The 19052-nt window shown below is 43.6% G+C and overlaps 1 protein-coding gene across 1 annotated transcript in view; it reads left to right on the top strand.

The window, feature by feature from the left end:
• The window catches only part of LOC146035884 (uncharacterized), a 98798-nt gene extending 80518 nt beyond the window's left edge, over positions 1–18280 (top strand). The window contains exons 30-35 of the mRNA XM_083159578.1: positions 200–307; positions 1606–1677; positions 2942–3025; positions 6630–6732; positions 12974–13082; positions 17302–18280. Of these exons, the coding sequence (XP_083015704.1) occupies positions 200–307; positions 1606–1677; positions 2942–3025; positions 6630–6732; positions 12974–13072 (466 nt within the window). The 3' untranslated portion in view covers positions 13073–13082; positions 17302–18280. The remainder of the gene's footprint in view (positions 1–199; positions 308–1605; positions 1678–2941; positions 3026–6629; positions 6733–12973; positions 13083–17301) is intronic.
• Positions 18281–19052: the final 772 nt, after the last annotated feature.

Here is a 19052-nt window from a genome sequence, read left to right as displayed (position 1 = left end):
CACAGTGGGACTGAAAGCCCATACAGGTCTTGATAAGAATTCAGCATCCAATGACCATATTAATATGAGCTATAGAGGATAATGGGGCATAGAGAAATCACCATCCCAGTTCAGTTCTTCCTAATGACATAATTTACAATAACCTTGCTGACGTACATTCTCTTCTTTCCAATTACTGACAAAAACTTGTTCATTCTAGAACCGTATCCAGTTCAAGACAAAAGATTACCACAACCACCACCACTACAGAGAGCCGCTATGACAGCCCTTCATCTGAGGGAGCCAATCAGTACGATCCTCAGTCCAGGTAACTCCTTGTTTCCGGTTACGGTATAGTGGGTAGACAATTAGGTTGACCACCATTGGTCGACAGTGACTAAGTTGACACCTGAAAATGGTCTACTATACATATGTTGACATCAGCAGAATGTCGACACAAGCTTAATGTCGACATCAACATGGTCGACACCCACAAGGTCGACACAAGTTTTTCCCGTTTTTCAGACCTGTTTGCTGTGCTGCGATTTCTCAGGAATGACCGCTCGCCATCGAACAATTTTCCCCTTGCTCATACCCGGCGAGTAAGTCTAGCGCTGTGCAGGGCCAAGGAGAGAAGGAGGTCAGCCCCTCCCAACGGCAGGCGTTCCCCCGCTGCTTACGAGCAAGGGGAAAATCTTTCGATGGCGAGTGATTTTTTCCCCCTGTGTGAACAGCTGCCAAAGCATCCGCAGCCATGCACTGGGGCAGGGGGAGTGCGGGGAGCAATGTTACCTGCGTGCCGGGCTTCCGAAACACTCGCAGCCCAGTGAGCAGGTCTGAATCTGGCCCATTGAATCATTCCACAATTTGCTACTCTTGCTACTGTTCAAGCCTCCTCTGTCCGGGTTAAGGGTGACTATAATGAGGTGAAGAAATGTAGGGCAATTCAGGGATGCGTCGCTCAGAAGAGCCCTTCTGAGCAATATCTTTTACCAAAAATGTCTAGTGTGTCCACTCAGTATCGTTACTGACCTCCCCTGTCTGCTGGACATGCAGGTCACTGTGGCTACAAAGCCATCAACCCGCAGGTTCAGTGACGTCTCTGAATGATACAATTACCAATATCGTTCCATATGTACACCGAATAACGTTCTCCCGGGAGTTCACGGGGCAACACTCATAGAGCATAACGCCTAGTGTGTATGGGACTTTACTGATTGGCTTCTCTATGTTCCATGCACTATGATTGGCCTGTTTCTGTACTTGATAATATGTAGCCAGCAAATGTTTAGCATGTCAGGGCAACTTGTAAGCCAAAACCATTCCCCCATTCACTGTCTGTATCCTGCTAGATGTTTGTTACCATACATTCTTTATTATTATCTAGTCAACATTTCATTTCATTCATTTTGAGGTTTCCTGTCTATCTAATTGTTTATATAGACTGCCACCTAGAGGACACTCTTAAACATAGCAAGGCAGAGAAACACGAGTAATCAATCATTAATTACCTTTAATCTACAAAAATAGAAAACTGTTTTCACAGCTCTATAAATCTATAAACTTGTACATGTCAGTTAAAGCTCCAATATTGTGAATTTACATATGTTTCTTTTAATTTGCCAGCAATAAAGGAGTTCTGTTTGTAAAGGAATATGTCAACACAAGTGAGAATCTGAAATCTCCGACCTCTGGCGGGTAAGACTGATCATTAGCCATCTGTGATGTATAATTGATGCATTATATAACTTGGGGCTACGTGTATACGCTATGGAAGCTTCTGCAGACCCCAGCTTTCCATAGATGCTTTTTTATCTCGATTTTCTCCTAACTCAATGGGCCAGATGTATCAAGCTTTGATAAGTGATACAGTGGAGAGTGATAAACAACCAGCCAATCAGCTCCTACCTATCTTTTTTCAAAGACAGCTTGTAACATGACAATTAGGTGCTGATTGGCTGGTTGTTAAGCACTCTCCACTTTATCACTTTTTGATACATCTGTCCCTAAATGAGGCCCAGGATGTATAATTCCATTACTGTTACTATAATGGTACATTATAGCAATGTTATTATTATACATCTGTGTCTTTCTCTGAGGCGCCTCCTGTAGTTCCAAAAATCTAACCCTAACATCTCCTCCTCCTGCAGCCTAAGCATAACCAGCCCTGTCCAACAGCCTTACCCTAACCCTTCCCCATCCATGCAGCCTAACTCTAACCTCCCCTCTAGTGCCTGACCTCCACACCAGTACATTCAGGTGGCATCTGTTAGGATATGGGCCACTTCCTCCCTTAATATGCCCCTGTGTGAATCTACTTGTAATTGTCAGTATAAAACAATTGCAGCTAATCAGATCTACAGTATATAATGTTCAGCCTAACATCAATGGCCACTGAGAGGGGGGGTACTAATTACCGGGCCTGGGTTTGAAGGAGGGGCCTGGCAAGGGCCCTGCTCTGACCCCACCTTCCCCCTTCCTGCCTTCCCAGGCATCAGCAGCAGCTTGATCTCTCATGCTGTCAGCGTGTGACTACATATGAGAAGCTCATGTGCTCTGTTGCAGAGAGACTGCTGAGGGGGGTGATCACACTGGTTGAGAGGCTCGCAGTCCCCCTGATTTGCAACTGTTTAAAATAAACTCTTTTTTTACCGCTACGGGGGGTGTGGCCACGCCTCCCACAATTAGGCCATGCCCCAAAAATGACTGGGGCCGGCAGACCTCTAGGCAGCACTGCTAACATCCAGTGCTTTGCAGCCGCAGACGCTATCTGTTTAGCTTCCTCCATACTGCCCCCACAATTTCTGATGTCATCCCTGTAGGTGACAACCGCTGATAGGTAATGATGGAGATGTCAGTTAATAGACCCACTTGTATGCTATTGGGGCAGCAGTATCAGTCTCAGTATCAGTTTGCCATGTGTTGTGATATATTATATATATTTTCTTTCCCCCCCTGACAGAAGCTTTCCAGACTTCTCAAATGACTCGGACCATGTGTCCTACAGCAGCAGCTCCAGTTATCTGTACAGCAGTCCTCCAAAACGGTAACTGAAGAGAATTGGAATTCCATATTTCAGTCAACATACTATTATCGTGTGTGGTGTAGTATGAAGGAGTAGCATGGAGCCCACGCTCACTCAGCTGTCATTCATGTGCCCCCATCAGTTTGTCTATGAAAGCAAAACATACCAAGATATGAGCAGTCCATCAAGCAGGCAGCTTGGTTAGCTAGGTTGGGTTAGAATGTATAGAATAGTAGTTTGTTATGTGCTACTTCCACCATAACCCAGATCTGCCTTCCATACGCTCAAATATTCATCTACGTCAGCGGTGGCCATACCTGTCCTCAAGATCTACCAACAGTTCATGTGTCTTAAGGCGCGTACACACGGACTATAATCGCTGGCAATATGGTCACTGAACGACCATATTGCCAGCGATTGGAGTGTGCACCGGCGATAAATTCGACATATGACAACATCTGTGCACCAACTAAGTGATTTCGAAAACGTGGACCATTGGTAGATCTCGAGGACCGGTTTGGCCACCACTGCTCATTGTCTTAGTCATACTAGGCAACTATATAAACAACGAACAGTCAGCCCAATCTCATAAATAGATGTCGGAATGTTCACAGACACTAACTGTAATGTTGTGTACACACTGTTCGATTCAGTGTCATTGGCTATTAGTTTTGGACTATATGATCCAAATTAAAAATTACTCTGAATTGAACAGTATTAGCTGCATTCGATGTAGATTCAATTCTGATCCGCGGCATCGGGATCGTAGCAGAAATAGACTTGGCAGTCAAGTCTACTTCTGCTTTGATCTGATAAGTTGAAGGCAGTGCAATGCTGCTCAATGCATCCCCACCCTCCACCCGCTTTCTGTCCTCCCATCGTCCATCCCTCTTTCCCTCCTGGCCAATGCCGGCACTCGTTGGGTCGCAGCGTCCAATGATATCAAATCGATATCAACGGCCACTGGGTCGGCCCATGTGTACACGGCATTAGACATGCACTCAGTATACAGATTTTCAGTTTCCGTGTCATCTGTGTCCTCGGGAGGGTCAATAAGAATTTGTTGGTTCAGTAGTACAATTTTGAAGGGGCTAGCAGAATTACTAGAGAAGGGAACCTCCTCCATCTCTCTATTATTTCCCTCGCTTACTTTTCTGGGTGAGCCCCGTTTGATGAGAGCCATTATGCACTTCTGGCTCAGAAAGATGGGGAACATTAGAATTCTGATTCCATCCACCTAGGGGATGGCCATCAAACACCAGAGTCCAGTGGTTGATAGAAACACACACCCCCATCATTTGTCAAAGAGTTTTAGTTATTTAAAACTCATTGAGTATGATAAATGGTGCTCCAGCCAATCACCTGGAACACCATGTATCATACACTATGAGTTTTAAATAGCTAACACTCGTCGATAAATGTTGAGACACTGGATGAGCTGGCTCAGAGTGGGACACTTTTTTAATCACAGCTTGACAAGGTTCTAGAGCTGAGATGAAGCATGGAGTTGTCCCTCCAGCATTGTGCTTTAAACAGTTGCCCACCCTGAGCCCAGCTAATAGCAGTGTGACATTGTAAACTCACACTGTAGGAGCTGAGCAGATGCCGATACCTTACCAGTGTGGATACCAAAGAGTCAGATCATTTGCTGTGATAAGAGTGTGAAATCTTGTAAGCCATGGTGTGTATTTATGGGCTTTATACTGGTTCACTCTTAGAGGCAAATTTCTTCTCAAATGGACAAAACCATGTGCACTGCAGGGGGGGGGGGGGCAGATGTAATATGTGCAGAGGGACTTAGAGTTGGGTGAGTTATTTTGTTACTGTGCAGGGAAAATATTGACTGCTTTATTTCTACACTGCAATATAGATCTCACTTTTAAGAAAATCCCCACCCAACTCTAAGTCTGCCTGCACATGTTATATCTGCCCCACCTGCAGTGCACATGGTTTTGTCCATTTGAGAAGGAATTTGCCTCTAAGGGCAGTATTCCTTGTGAATAATCGCGATGTGCAGCGAATCCTGTTTAGGATTCGCTGCACAGTTGCCGTGTTCCGGAGGGCTGGAGCATTCGCTGCCAGCCCTCCCTGTCGCAGTATTCAATGCCGCAGGGGCTCACTGCCTCTGATGGCGAATTTTAACCAGGGGAAGGCGGCAGGCAGGGAGATGGAAGATGGAAGCCTCCCTGCCTGTGCAAGACACTGTGGGGCAGAAGCAGGGCTCCCGGGGACACAGGCAGCAGAAGCTGGCAGGGGACTGGGGTAAGGAGCCGCTGCACTGCTCCGGCTCGGCATATGTAATGTATTTTAAAAGATCACAGTTCAGTTTACCATAAAAAGATGGCGATTGCTACATGGTGACACATGGCAATAATCACTTAGAAAGCAGTTCGCCATCTGATCATTGAATACACTCACGGCGAATCACATTGGAAAACCCATTGAAAAACCACAGTGAATTACGGCGACTATCAGACAGTGAATTGTCCGTCATTCACTGTTCGCCGTCTGCGAATAGTGCATGTTGAATAGGCCAAATCAGTTTTTCAGTAAAAAGATTCACCTTAGAGCACGAAAATAGCACACATTCGCTGTAGAACATGGCGAATCAGCCTCATTGAATCGTGCCCTAAGAGTGAACCAAAATTAGGCCCTATATTTCCCACCAAAGCACAGACTATATAATCTGCTAACCCCTCACCATAATGGTATCCCACACTACTCACATTGGAACTTCAGCAAACTAAGAAGCAGGTTTCCTGTACAAATGCATTGATCATTATTCAGGGATATTATCTGTATCTGCCTACCATTGAATGTCTAACCCTACTTTGAGCAGAAGTTGGCTTTGGAGTGTTGGATTATTGTCCCATGAGCAGTGGTGGCTCCTATCTTTCTGTAGGAGGGAGGCTTCAGCTTGCTGCATCCTGCTCCCCTCCGCCGGGTCCCGCTCCCCACCACAGTTCAGGGATCTAGCTCCTGTAGAATGCAGTAACAGGTGCCGGGCACACATGCGCATACCCCCGGGTTTTATGCTCTGCATCAGCTGCAGCCTATAAATGCCATGTAGGGCTGCATGGTGAGACAGGGAGTGGCTTCCTACAGGAAGCTAGCTCTCTGCCTATCGCAGCCCAGACTGGCAGTCCTGGAGGGAGGAACGCTCCCAAAGGGACTGCCTTACTGCTGGAGAATGGCAGGTAGGATTTCCAATAGGAAGTCACGGCCAGTCACAGTGACGCCAGTGCAATTTCACAGACTGCATCTGGCTTCATTAGGCTGAGCAAGGTGGTGGATTTTACTATGGGGCTACAGTCCTGCAGCCCATAGTTAAAAACCGATACTGCCCGTGAGCATGGCATTCTGGGACTTCACATGGTTGGCAGTGTGAGTTCATCAAGATCCCTGCTGATCACAGACACAGTGCTATGCTCCTCTGTATGTACACACTAGGCGATATATTGGACAGTTAGTAATTTGGAGCTTATTTGAAATGACAAATCAACCACACTGTTCAGTGTGTATGCTCTATTGTGCTTGTGTCTATGGTTCATAAATTAGTTTCATTGCTTTTATTTAACCAATCATTTCAATCCTAAAATCACTAATTGATGCCATTTGTTACTAGATCCGATGAAGGTCCCTGTACTTATTGTGGCCGTGAGATCAAAGATTGCCCAAAGATCACTTTAGAACATCTTGGAATCATCTGCCATGAATATTGCTTCAAGGTAATTAGACCACAAATAATTACTTCACATTCTCTGTATAGCTGACAAAGGGCGGGATGTATTAAGCCGAAAATGTGATAAAACCCCAGTTTTACCGCATTTTCATATGTACTAATACCTTGCCGCCATGTTATTGCATAGTAGGGTATCGCCACCTTTGGGTGGTGATACCCTATAAAAACCTATGGGCTTCTTTTCGCTGCCTCCCCCGCAACCCCCGCCGCCTCGCCGACCCCCCTCTCCCCCTCCCTTCGGCTTACCTTCCTGTAGGTCCTCCTGGACCCTGGAAGGTAAACCTCTCCTCCCCCTAGCAACGCAGCCGGACGTCCTTCGGGCTGCAGGGGGGATGAGGAGGCACCAGGGAAAGCCACACTGAGCTGTCCCAGCGTGAAGGGAGCAGGAGGCGGCTGGGATGTGACGAAGACCCCCCACACACCACATTACAGGTATCCGGGGGCCTCTGTCACCGCACCGCGATGCCAGCCGCATATGTTAGTACATATGCGCTGGCATCACGGCGGCCGTGCGGCAAAGGACGGCGATGTATATTAATACATCCCACCCAAAGTTTTATGTATACACTAATTACACCATGATGTATAGACATTCGCGTTTCAGATATATTTGTGGTTGCGGTCTCACAACACATCAAAAGTGCATCCAAAACACCTAAAGAATGACATAAAATGGAATTTTGCAACAGTCAGGTTATTTTATACCTCAAAGGCCACACATCACATTTTTATGGGTCCAAAAAGATAATTGATGCCGGTCAACTTCTCAGCATTGCTTATCAGATATTTACAGTGAATCAAGTTGGATGCTGGCACCTCTATTAGGTGTATTTAATGCCGCCGGCAAGGGTGTTTCTACGGTAAGGATGGCTTGTTTTTGTGAAGGATCGCCGAAAACAAGCCAACCTTACCTACAAACCCCCACGCTGGCCGCTCGCTGTATTCAGTGTTCTCGCAAAATACTCATTGTTACAGCTTGGCGAGGTTTGCCACAAAGGCAGCGAGCATTGACTACTTTGATGGCAAACTTTTGGCACTGCTTGCCGTATAGCTCGCTGCCCGCATTGAATATACCAATATGTATATGCTTTTCATTCAGTTGTGCTAATATCTGAGCCAATTGTTTAGCCTCAGAGCTACATGCCTGGGTTATTCAGATTTGGCCACACATATGTATGTATGTATGTATTGTATGTCTATGGACATGTATGTGTATATACAGTATGTGTATAGTCAATGCGGAGCCTACAGGTAGGAAGATACAGTCATAAGGTCGACAGTGTCTAGGTAGAGAGTCTAAAGGTCGACAGATTTTAAAAAAAGGTTGACATGCATTATGTCGACATACTCAAGAGGTTGGCATGGAAAGGGTCGCCATGAAAAAGGTTGACATTAGTTTGTCTTTTTTTTTTTACCTGACATGTTCATACTTAACCATGCCATTAGGCACAAAGGGAGAATAATATAGTGTGCCAAAGCATGGTGAGAGGGCGCGTTGTACACTTACGTTGACCCATGTTGACATAGACACCCAAAAAAACATTAAAAATACATGTCCACCTTTTTCACGTCAACCTTTTGCTTGTTGATCTAAAGCATGTCAAGCTTTTTCATGTGTCAACCTTTTCCATTTGTCGACCTTTTGACTGCCGACCAATAGTGGTTGACCTTTTCACTGTCTACCTAGACACTGCCGACTTAACAACCCGCACCCTCAGGAAGAAATGTACGTTGTATGGTCCCCTTAAAAATTATTTTTGTAAACAAACTGGTTTGTCACACCTGAACTCAAGATTCCCCATGTGCCCTTCTTGACCAGCCTGACCCTTAATAAACACAAGACTAGAGTAACACAGCTCTATAATATATGTGTCTAGTATCCGTGTATCTAGTAAACACTGCCATCTGTTGGCAGCAACTGAAACTACATCTCTTTCTCACACATGCAGAGACATAGAAGGTAGCAGACTAGCAGCGGGCCTACTAGTATATGTATATGTGTATGTGTATATATATATATATCTATATATATATATATAGATATATATATATATATGAAGAAGAAGGAATAGATGTGCGCCCTAAGTTGTTTTTTCACCTCAGCATTTACACAAACTTTTAAAAGGTAGTTTTTATTCAACACATTGGTACATTGATTTACAGTTCAAATGATTTACAATTACCCAAATATGATGATCCAACATCAACTGATGTTTACAATTAGGATTTCACAGATGTATCCCTATGTGTTTCGTCCCTTGGGACTTCCTCAGGGGGGATCTGGATCATGCGTTGTACGGTCTTAGAGGTCGCAGATAAAAATTAGGACCGATGAGATAGAGAAGTTGCTAAGAATGCTACGTTCTAAATGAAGAACCTTATTTAACATAAAATGGGTTCCAGGATAGCCTGTAGTACAGGAAAGTAGTGTCTCCAGATGGAAGCAGCAACTTCCATCTGGAGCAATGAAGTGGCACTAAGAGTCTTGTAGCAGGTTATAAAGCAAATGAGCAAATGGACTCTTTTTTTAAATTTAGTCCATGGTCAACGTTTCGGGGTTCGGTGACCCTGCTGTCAGGATAGGTAATCCTAACAACGTGGTCACTGAACCCCGAAACGTTGGCCATGGACTAAATTTCAATAAAGAGTCCATTTGCTTTTTTACCTGCTACAAGACTCCCAGTGCCACTTCATTGCTCAGTTATATCCGGGAGGACCACCATCCTTGCCTGAGGAGGCACAGAAGCACTTTCACCATTGCAAGGACATCAGCGATAAGCCCTGAGTGACGGGTCCAGACCTCACTATACATACATATATATATATATATATATATATATATATATATATATATATATATATATATATCGATACGGGGGGACCCCTTCCTGCGCTATTAGAAATGGAAGCAGCACCTCTGAAGGATCTCCTGTTAGACAAGATCCAAATGATAGAAATGGAAAACAAGGGGGTATCAGAGTGCGCTAGAATACAACAATAATAGATTTAAACAATCAATGTTTAATATAAAATATACAAAATATAAAAAATGGTACAAATATAAAAAGAGCCCTTATAATTAGGGGTATCTCAAAAATACAATTTGATGAACAGATGTGATTGTTGTTCAATTCAAGTAGTCTTGATCACAATTAGCCCAACGCGTTTCGTCAGAACATGACTTCATCAGGGGCGAATATAGTAATCAGCAAAAACCATATATATCAAAAAAACAATAATTTGTCGCTCAGCAATCTCGAGTCACTTTTGATGTGACATCAGCAATCGTGAAGAGACAGATGAAATCAATGCAAATTCTATATACAATATTCAGTTTTCATCGTGATGTTCTCAGTAACATTCCAATAAGATTTCAGCAGTCACAAATGTAGGATGTTTCCAAAAGAAATATCAAGAAAATTGCCAGATGTGTAAGAATTATTGGAGAGCTCAGAATCTAACATCCAGTCAGCAGGGGTTCACCAATGCAAACATTCTGTTTGCTATCCTGAAATAAAAGGAATATCGTGAACCTTTTTAATAAGTCTGGAAACGCCACTTACACTGTTGTGGAACAAGAGACTTTTTTAATAAATGTTTATAAACTTTGGACTTTACTTGTTTTAACGTTTGAACACAAGGCACTATTGACCCAATTATTGAGGTCATAAAAAAGGGCGCCATCTTACAATTGTCACCTATATATATATATATATATATATATATATATATATATATATATATATAAAAGTCCAGAAGGGAGCAGCACAACCTCAGCACTTAGTAGGGCCGGTGCCATCCAATTCCCCTAAGGGACATCAATATACGACCAGGAGGCGGCACTCGATCAAAGAAGCAGTCAGGGAGACAGATATCTCGTCATCAACGTTTCAAACCTTTAATGTAGTTCGTCATCAGGATATCCTGATGACGAACTACATTAAAGGTTCGAAACGTTGATGACGAGATATCTGTCTCCCTGACTGCTTCTTTGATCGAGTGCCGCCTCCTGGTCGTATATATATATATATATATACTTACATGGGGTACATTCTAACCCCAGTATAGAGCAAAATGTAGTTTAGTGCATTAATGTCTTAAAAAATATATTACATTTTTGAAGCCAGTATGAAAACCATTGTCAACGTATTCTCCAGACAATATGAGAATAATATGAAAACAAAACACTGATTTCAAATGCTTCCTTCTATTCCTAGGGTTTTTCTGTAGCTGTTATTAGGGCTGTCTCACACAAGCGGAATAATAACATGACGGCTCAGGCGGAATACGAGGCGAGAGTAGCGCTGGGTATATTCTGCTGTCAAGGGCTCTATTAATCCAGTTGGACAGCAGTTACATGCATGACACAGAATACCGCACAAGAAAATGCTGCCTGCATTAATTAGATCTCCTATCAGCTGTATATACCTAGTGGTACACTATACATTAATAAGCTCTCCTATCAGCTGTATATACCTAGTGGTACACTATACATTAATAAGGTCTCCTATCAGCGGTATATACCTAGTGGTACACTATACATTAATAAGCTCTCCTATCAGCGGTATATACCTGGTGGTACACTATACAGTAATAAGATCTCCTATCAGCGGTGTATACCTAGTGGTACACTATACATTAATAAGGTCTCCTATCAGCGGTATATACCTGGTGGTACACTATACAGTAATAAGATCTCCTATCAGCTGTATATACCTGGTGGTACACTATACAGTAATAAGATCTCCTATCAGCGGTATATACCTAGTGGTACACTATACATTAATAAGCTCTCCTATCAGCGGTATATACCTAGTGGTACACTGTACATTAATAAGATCTCCTATCAGCGGGATATACCTGGTGGTACACTATACATTAATAAGATCTCCTATCAGCGGTATATACCTAGTGGTACACTATACATTAATAAGGTCTCCTATCAGCGGTATATACCTAGTGGTACACTATACATTAATAAGGTCTCCTATCAGCGGTATATACCTGGTGGTACACTATACAGTAATAAGGTCTCCTATCAGCGGTGTATACCAAGTGGTACACTATACATTAATAAGGTCTCCTATCAGCGGTATATACCTGGTGGTACACTATACATTAATAAGATCTCCTATCAGCGGTATATACCTAGTGGTACACTATACATTAATAAGGTCTCCTATCAGCGGTATATACCTGGTGGTACACTATACAGTAATAAGGTCTCCTATCAGCGGTGTATACCTAGTGGTACACTATACATTAATAAGGTCTCCTATCAGCGGTATATACCTGGTGGTACACTATACATTAATAAGATCTCCTATCAGCGGTATATACCTAGTGGTACACTATACATTAATAAGGTCTCCTATCAGCGGTATATACCTGGTGGTACACTATACAGTAATAAGATCTCCTATCAGCGGTATATACCTAGTGGTACACTATACATTAATAAGGTCTCCTATCAGCGGTATATACCTGGTGGTACACTGTACATTAATAAGGTCTCCTATCAGTGGTATATACCTAGTGGTACACTATACATTAATAAGGTCTCCTATCAGCGGTATATACCTAATGGTACACTATACAGTAATAAGATCTCCTATCAGCGGTATATACCTGGTGGTACACTATACATTAATAAGGTCTCCTATCAGCGGTATATACCTAATGGTACACTATACATTAATAAGGTCTCCAATCAGCGGTATATACCTAGTGGTACACTGTACATTAATAAAATATCCTATCAGCGGTATATACCTAGTGGTACACTGTACATTAATAAAATATCCTATCAGCGGTATATACCTAGTGGTACACTATAAAGTAATAAGGTCTATCAGCGGTATATACCTAGTGGCACACTGTACTCATGACAGGTCACATAACAAGTGCAATGGGAATTCCTAGTCACTCAGGTGATCCTTTCAACAATTATCTAAATTGGATGACACAGAACAGATCTGGCAACTTTATAAAATGTACTGGCAACCACAACTCTGATCGTGAAGGTTTAACAGTGGCTCAAGCCACTGATCGTGGTGTAAGTGCTGTACAGTTGAGCAGTGTAAGCAGCTTACTATATTTTACTTGACCACCATGTATTCTTGCTTGTTTATGGATGGATTAACAGTAAATTTACAGACATATAGCAGGTAGATATTTTAATTGATACCGTTGTTTCAGAGATGGCATATGATTGTGTTTCTTTACAGTGCGGTATCTGCCACAAGCCAATGGGAGATTTGATTGACAGCATGTTCATTTGCCGCAATGTGGTGCACTGCGAGAGTTGCTATGAGAAGCTCTTCTAGATGAATATTGGTGAGTTAAAAAAAGGATTTCTCCTAATTACACCTGTAGTGAGAACACTGGCCCTGAAAGGCGATGTAACTAGATTTATTATTAGGTGATAGTGAAGTGTGGCGCCATCCGGGCCGGTGCAAGGCACCGGAGCGCCCCAGGCTGCGCCGTCTAGGTAGCGGACAGGGGGTCCTTGCCGGTGTCTGACAGGAGCATGCAGGGGTGTCCGTCCGTGCTGCGGGGGTACCTGCGGCACTGTGTATAAAGCTGGAGGCGGGGTGTCCCTGCAATGATTAAGAAATAACTAGCGCTATCTGCCGGACTATGCGGCAGCGCGGGAAGCGCTTCTGATTTTGAAAATACTGGCCACGTGCTGATTGGCTGAATCTCAGCCAATCAGCGTGAGGCAAGTGTTTTCAAACCCAGCAGCGCTTCCCGCGCCGCCACATAGCACTAGTTATTTCCTATTCACTGCAGGGACCCCGCCGCTGCCGCGGCACGGACACCCCTGCCCGATACAGCACCTACGCTCACCTCCATGCGGGGGGGGGGGGGCGAACTGCCGCCCTCCAGTGGCCGGCGCCCTAGGCAAATGCCTTGAACTGCCTAGTGGTGGAGCCGGCCCTGGGCGCCATGCATCACTATTGCTGTGGCCCCTACACACAGAGCAATGTAAGCGATTTAGTAAGATCGCTTAGAAAATGCCCATACATCACCCCGTGTGTAAGACCCATAAGTCGCTGTCAAATGATAGCTAGAAGCTGATTGGTTCTATGGGTAATAACTCCACCTTATCACTCTAAAAGGTTCCATATATCTCCCCAATATTCTCTTGATTGTGTCTTTTTAATGGTCCTTTAAAGCCATGAACTCTGTCTGCTATGGAACAGAAACGGGTTCATGCAGTTTATTCAATATTGGTATAAATCCAAAAACCCGTTCTCAAAAAAATAAAATGGCCAACCAAGTAGAGATGAGCTAAATGAGAGCAAATCTTCATGAAAATGAGGTCACAGAGCTTGGTCATCAGCCATATGGTGGGATTTAGGATCGCACTCTGGACACTTATACCCATTTCAAAATCACAATCCTGGGTCCAACCTGGCTCCAATCCTTGTGTGGTGCATTTACATTAACCCTTATAACCCGGGTCGAATTGATGGGTTACTCGATTCGGGATATAAGGTTTGGAGCTTACACACCACGCCTCGACCTGGCAATATCCTGGGTCCAGGCAGGGACATCTTAACGCATGGGCTTACTGGGCAGCTGCCCTAGGGCCACACAATCCTAGGGGCCTTCGAGCAGGGGTTTGCTGGGGCCTCTGGTGTTTCTTGTGATGCTAGTAGAGATTGCTGCCCGGCTGCAATGGTCGTGAATGACACAAAATCAGAGCTGCTGGGAAACATTCTCTACCGGCCCACAGCCAAACAGTTACTGTCTGTAAGCTAATGCGAATTGCTGGATGGCCGATTGCTGGTGGTGAGACTGTGGGAAATTAAGATTATTTTTATTTAAGTAGGGCCACCATTGCTTTGCTTAGGGCCCACAGTGCCCTAAGTCCTAGATGCGGTGTGAAAGCGGCCGTAAGGAGAAAATCCCATGCGCTGTATGCACCGTTTCATGCCCAGTTTGGATATACTGTTGGTGCATTTCTCTCTTCCTATAAGCAGAATATAATAATTCATGCCTACTGTACAACATGTTAGCTGACTCTAAATCCTGCTGCAAGCAGATGCAATGAAGCATGGTTAAATAGCCTGCATAATTCAGTGCAAACCCACACATTAGCCGTCTCCTGGTGTACTCAGTGCAGACCTATATTGCAGCGTATGTACAAATAATGTGGAAGACTGCTTATAAACTCAAAGCTATTTTTTGTCTGTAAGAGTCTCTGCCAGACCTCCCTACTGTCCAGCTTATCGCAGGAACGTCCTGGAGAGTTTATTCCTGCAGCCCGAGGGGCTGGGGGCATGCCCAGCAGCTCACGGAACTGCTGGGCAAGTCCCCACAGCGGTGTAAAATGGGGGCATGGCCTTGTGGGGAGCTGCGAGTATAGGCCATACCCCCTTTTGTTAGGCCACGCCCCTGCAGGTGCGTATATCGGTGTCCCTCCTCCCGGGAGAAAGTTGGGAGATATGCTCTGCACATGGGTAATGCCTCTGCCAGTGATTCATTCTGTTTATGTGGCACTCACAGTATCAGTATGTATTGTTTTGTGCCCCAGTCCCAGCTCTGAGGCATAAACGATGTCACCCCACATGCTAAAGTAAGAAACTGAAAGTTTGAGGGAACAATGCAAAGAGGTGGTAATGGCACTTAAGGGGGAGGATGGGCACTGCCTTGGGCACCAGCAGAGCCCACATTGTCGTTATTCCAAGAGCAGAATGCCACAAAACACAGCTTACTGTACAAAGCCACTGCAAATCCCAACACAGAACACTGAAATGCAATCATTCATTCGTATCATTTGCGGTTATGGGTCCTCGTTGTGGAAGTTTCTCTAGTGCTCAGACTCTGCTACACACTGCTCTCATGCGCTGCTCCCAGCAGAGATGAGGGGGCCCAGCCAGAGTAGACTGCACACGGGCCGCCTCCTCTCTTAAGACGCCCCCGATCCTGGGAACTTCTGATTTCCAGCGTACACGATTATTGTTTTAAATGAAGGCAAGTCATTGCTGTCTAAAATACAAACGCTAAGAAACATGGCGTTTTAACATGAACTTTTGGCAGGTATTGGTGACCAGTAATTGGATTTCTGTACACGCTGCATTATCACCCTGATACGTTTCCAGCTGGCTAAGTTGGCAGAGAATGTTGTGCAGCATTCCAAGTATCAGTACCCAATGGCCCTTATTGAGATCTGGTCGCAGTACAAAATGGACAAAGCCATGTGCACTGCAGGTGGGGCAGATGTAAAATGTGTAGAGAGAGTTACATTTGGGTGGGGTGTGTTGAAACTGAAATCTAAATTACAGTGTAAAAATAATGCAGGCTCTATTTACCAGGCTTGCCTACCCTCCCGGAATGGCCGGGAGGCTCCCGAAAATCGTGTCCCCCTCCCAGCCACCCGGAAAGGTGGGCAAGTCTCCTGCTTGCCGGCCAGAGCCCCTGAACCCCACTTCCCCAATGATCGTATTACCAGCGTTTACCACAAATCGCGGGTCCGCGGAGAGGAGGCGGGGCTAAAATGACGCAAATCGCATCATTATAGCCCCACCCCTTACCTACGGACCTACGAATCGCGATGTTTGAGTGGATTGGGGGCGGGGCTATGAGTCAGCCTCCTTGATCCTGCCCCCTGACCAGCAGATTTGGCTGGCCCAGAGAGGCAAATGTAAAAGTCGGCAAGTATGGTATTTACCCTGCACAGAACACTCACATAAATCTTTCTCTGCACATGTTACATCTGCCCCACCTGCAGTGCACATGGTTTTGCCCATTTTGAGAACAAATTTGTACTGTGTTCAGATCTAAATAAGGGCCAATACCTCTGGTTTTCAACTGATCTTCATCAGACTAAAATGTTGGAAATTGGCTATTCAGCAAGATTACTGGGGGTTATTCAGTAAGGATCTCTAAACAAAATCTTTCTTCAATGTGCAAAACCATGCTGCACTGCCAGTGGGGCAAATGTAACATGTGCACAGATATTCAGAATTTGGGTGAGGAGTTTTTAAATTAAAAATCTATATTGCAGTGTAAAAGTAGAGAAGCCAGTATTTACCCTGCACAGAAACAAAGGCCAAACTTGACTATAACATGGGAGTTCTGTTTCACATGGGATGTTGCTATGGACAACCAATCAGAATCTACTTATTTATTTAGCACCTTCTAGAAGATAATTGATATAATCTGATTGGTTGCCCATAGCAACATCTCATGTGAAATGGAACTCCCATCTTATTAAATTTCCAAACAAATATCTCACCCAAATCTAACTCTCTCTGCACGTGTTAGATTTGCCGCACCTGCTGAGCACATGGTTTTCACCATTAGAGAAAAAAAATTGCTGTTTTTGCTTTTAAGATCCCCACTGTACGTTTTATACCCAACATAAATTTAAAATTGCCATTATATTGTATGCCTCTAATTTAATTGTGCACTATTATATAGGAGGGCAAAAGCATGTTATTGTCTGATGTGGGACATATAGGCAATATAGAACATCTCACATTTTCTTTTGGAAACTGAATTCATTATGTTTTATTAATTTATCAATTTGTTTTTTTTATTTTAGGACAAGAGAGAAGAGTATGGAAACACTCCCGTTATATGTACAGACATGTTTTAATGACAGGAGATGACCAAATTGTCACTTATTAAAGTATAATACTTCTTTGTCTCCAGTTGTATATAATATCCAACGTATACCATTTATTTACTAAGAGCAACTGTAAACATTTTTCAAAAAATGTCAGTAAGAGTGACACTGAAATGTGATGACCCATATATATAACGAGGGTGGATCAATAAGTACCTGTGCTTGAAGACAGTGTGTTTGCTGAGGAAAGTTGGTATTACTATCGTGTATTACCATCTTTCAAAAAAACGACATACCAAATTTCAGATTGAGTGATTATTTTTCCACCACGACAATGCACCAGCTCCCTCGTCCGGAATTGTTGAGGCCAAATTGCATGAATTACGCTATGAATTGTTGCCGCATCCACTGTACTTGCCCGACTTGGCTCCCTGCCACTTCTTTCTGTTCCCTAACCTGAAAACATGCAGGAAAAAAATTCAGCTCAAACAAGGAGATCATCTTTGATACAGAAGCCTACATGAAAAATCTTATTTTTTAGAGGGTTTAAAGAAATGGCAGGGTTGTTGGGAAGACTGTATTGCCGTGAAAGGAGATTATGTTGAAAAATAAATAAAAAAAATTGTGAAAAATTTTCGTCTTCATTCTTAACACAGTTACTTATTGATCCACCCTCGTGTGTGTGTGTGTGTATATATAGAGAGAGAGAGAGAGAGAGAAAGAGAGAGGTAGGTGTTTCACTTTCACTGATTCTTGCACGTTCTGTTACCAAATGCGGTGAAACAAACATGATGCAGGTGACCAGACCCGGTTTTTGGCTCCATAAACATGACAGTTGCAGCCGACAGACATAAATTGTGCGTCTTACTTTTGGCAAAATACGATTCTATTCTCTTTTAATGCTAATATAAAATACATGTTACAATCATAAAACATATTATTGTTTGATTATTAACCGATTGTCACTCATGTTTCCTATAAACAATTTAAGCAAATTTCTTTTTCTTTGAGTTTAGTGATTTAGTGAGATTAATTAACAGGGCAATGAACATTCTTAAAGATGTTCTTCCGAGCAAAACGTACAGTGTTATTTTCTCTCAGAAATAAACTCTTTCACGCGGTTGTGGATGTTGCACAGCTCTGTGCTCTACTACTCTTGTATTGGCGGAATTATCTGCACCAAAGACATTAGACAACGATCTGCGATCAGAAGGATCGATGTAGCTGTTTTACTGGCAACTCTGTTTTCTAAGTCAGCATATATGGAAACAATAATCCTTATTTCCAATACATATCTGTATTTTGGTCTATTATATAAAAACCGGGCCAGATGTACTAAGCTTGAAAAGTGATAGAAAGGAGAGTGATAAACCACCAGCCAATCAGTTCCTAGCTGCCATGCCACAGACTGTGTTTGAAAAATGACAGGTAGGAGCTGATTGGTTGATGGAGTATCACTCTCCATTTTATCACTTTTCAAGGGTTAGTATGTCTCGGCCATCAAGAGATGTGTTCAGGACTGCAGTCCTCTAATTTATGACATAGATAAAAACAAAACGAGGCCAGAGGAAATGGAGGGGAGGAGCTAAATAGTCATGTAACCTGTGGCAGGAGCCTCTGCACACTGCTCTGTAACCAGGGTCTGATTCTGACCCATTCATTATGGGCCCGAAATTGGCCCTGTCCCAAATGTTCAGGGTTTGTGCATGCGCGGACATGTGCATGCG

The sequence above is a fragment of the Crinia signifera genome, chromosome 9, assembly GCF_055691185.1.
Source record: "Crinia signifera chromosome 9, ASM5569118v1, whole genome shotgun sequence".
NCBI classification, from domain to species: domain Eukaryota; kingdom Metazoa; phylum Chordata; class Amphibia; order Anura; family Myobatrachidae; genus Crinia; species Crinia signifera.
Note: the sequence above shows the minus strand (reverse complement) of the source record. Positions and strands in the feature narration are given on the sequence as shown.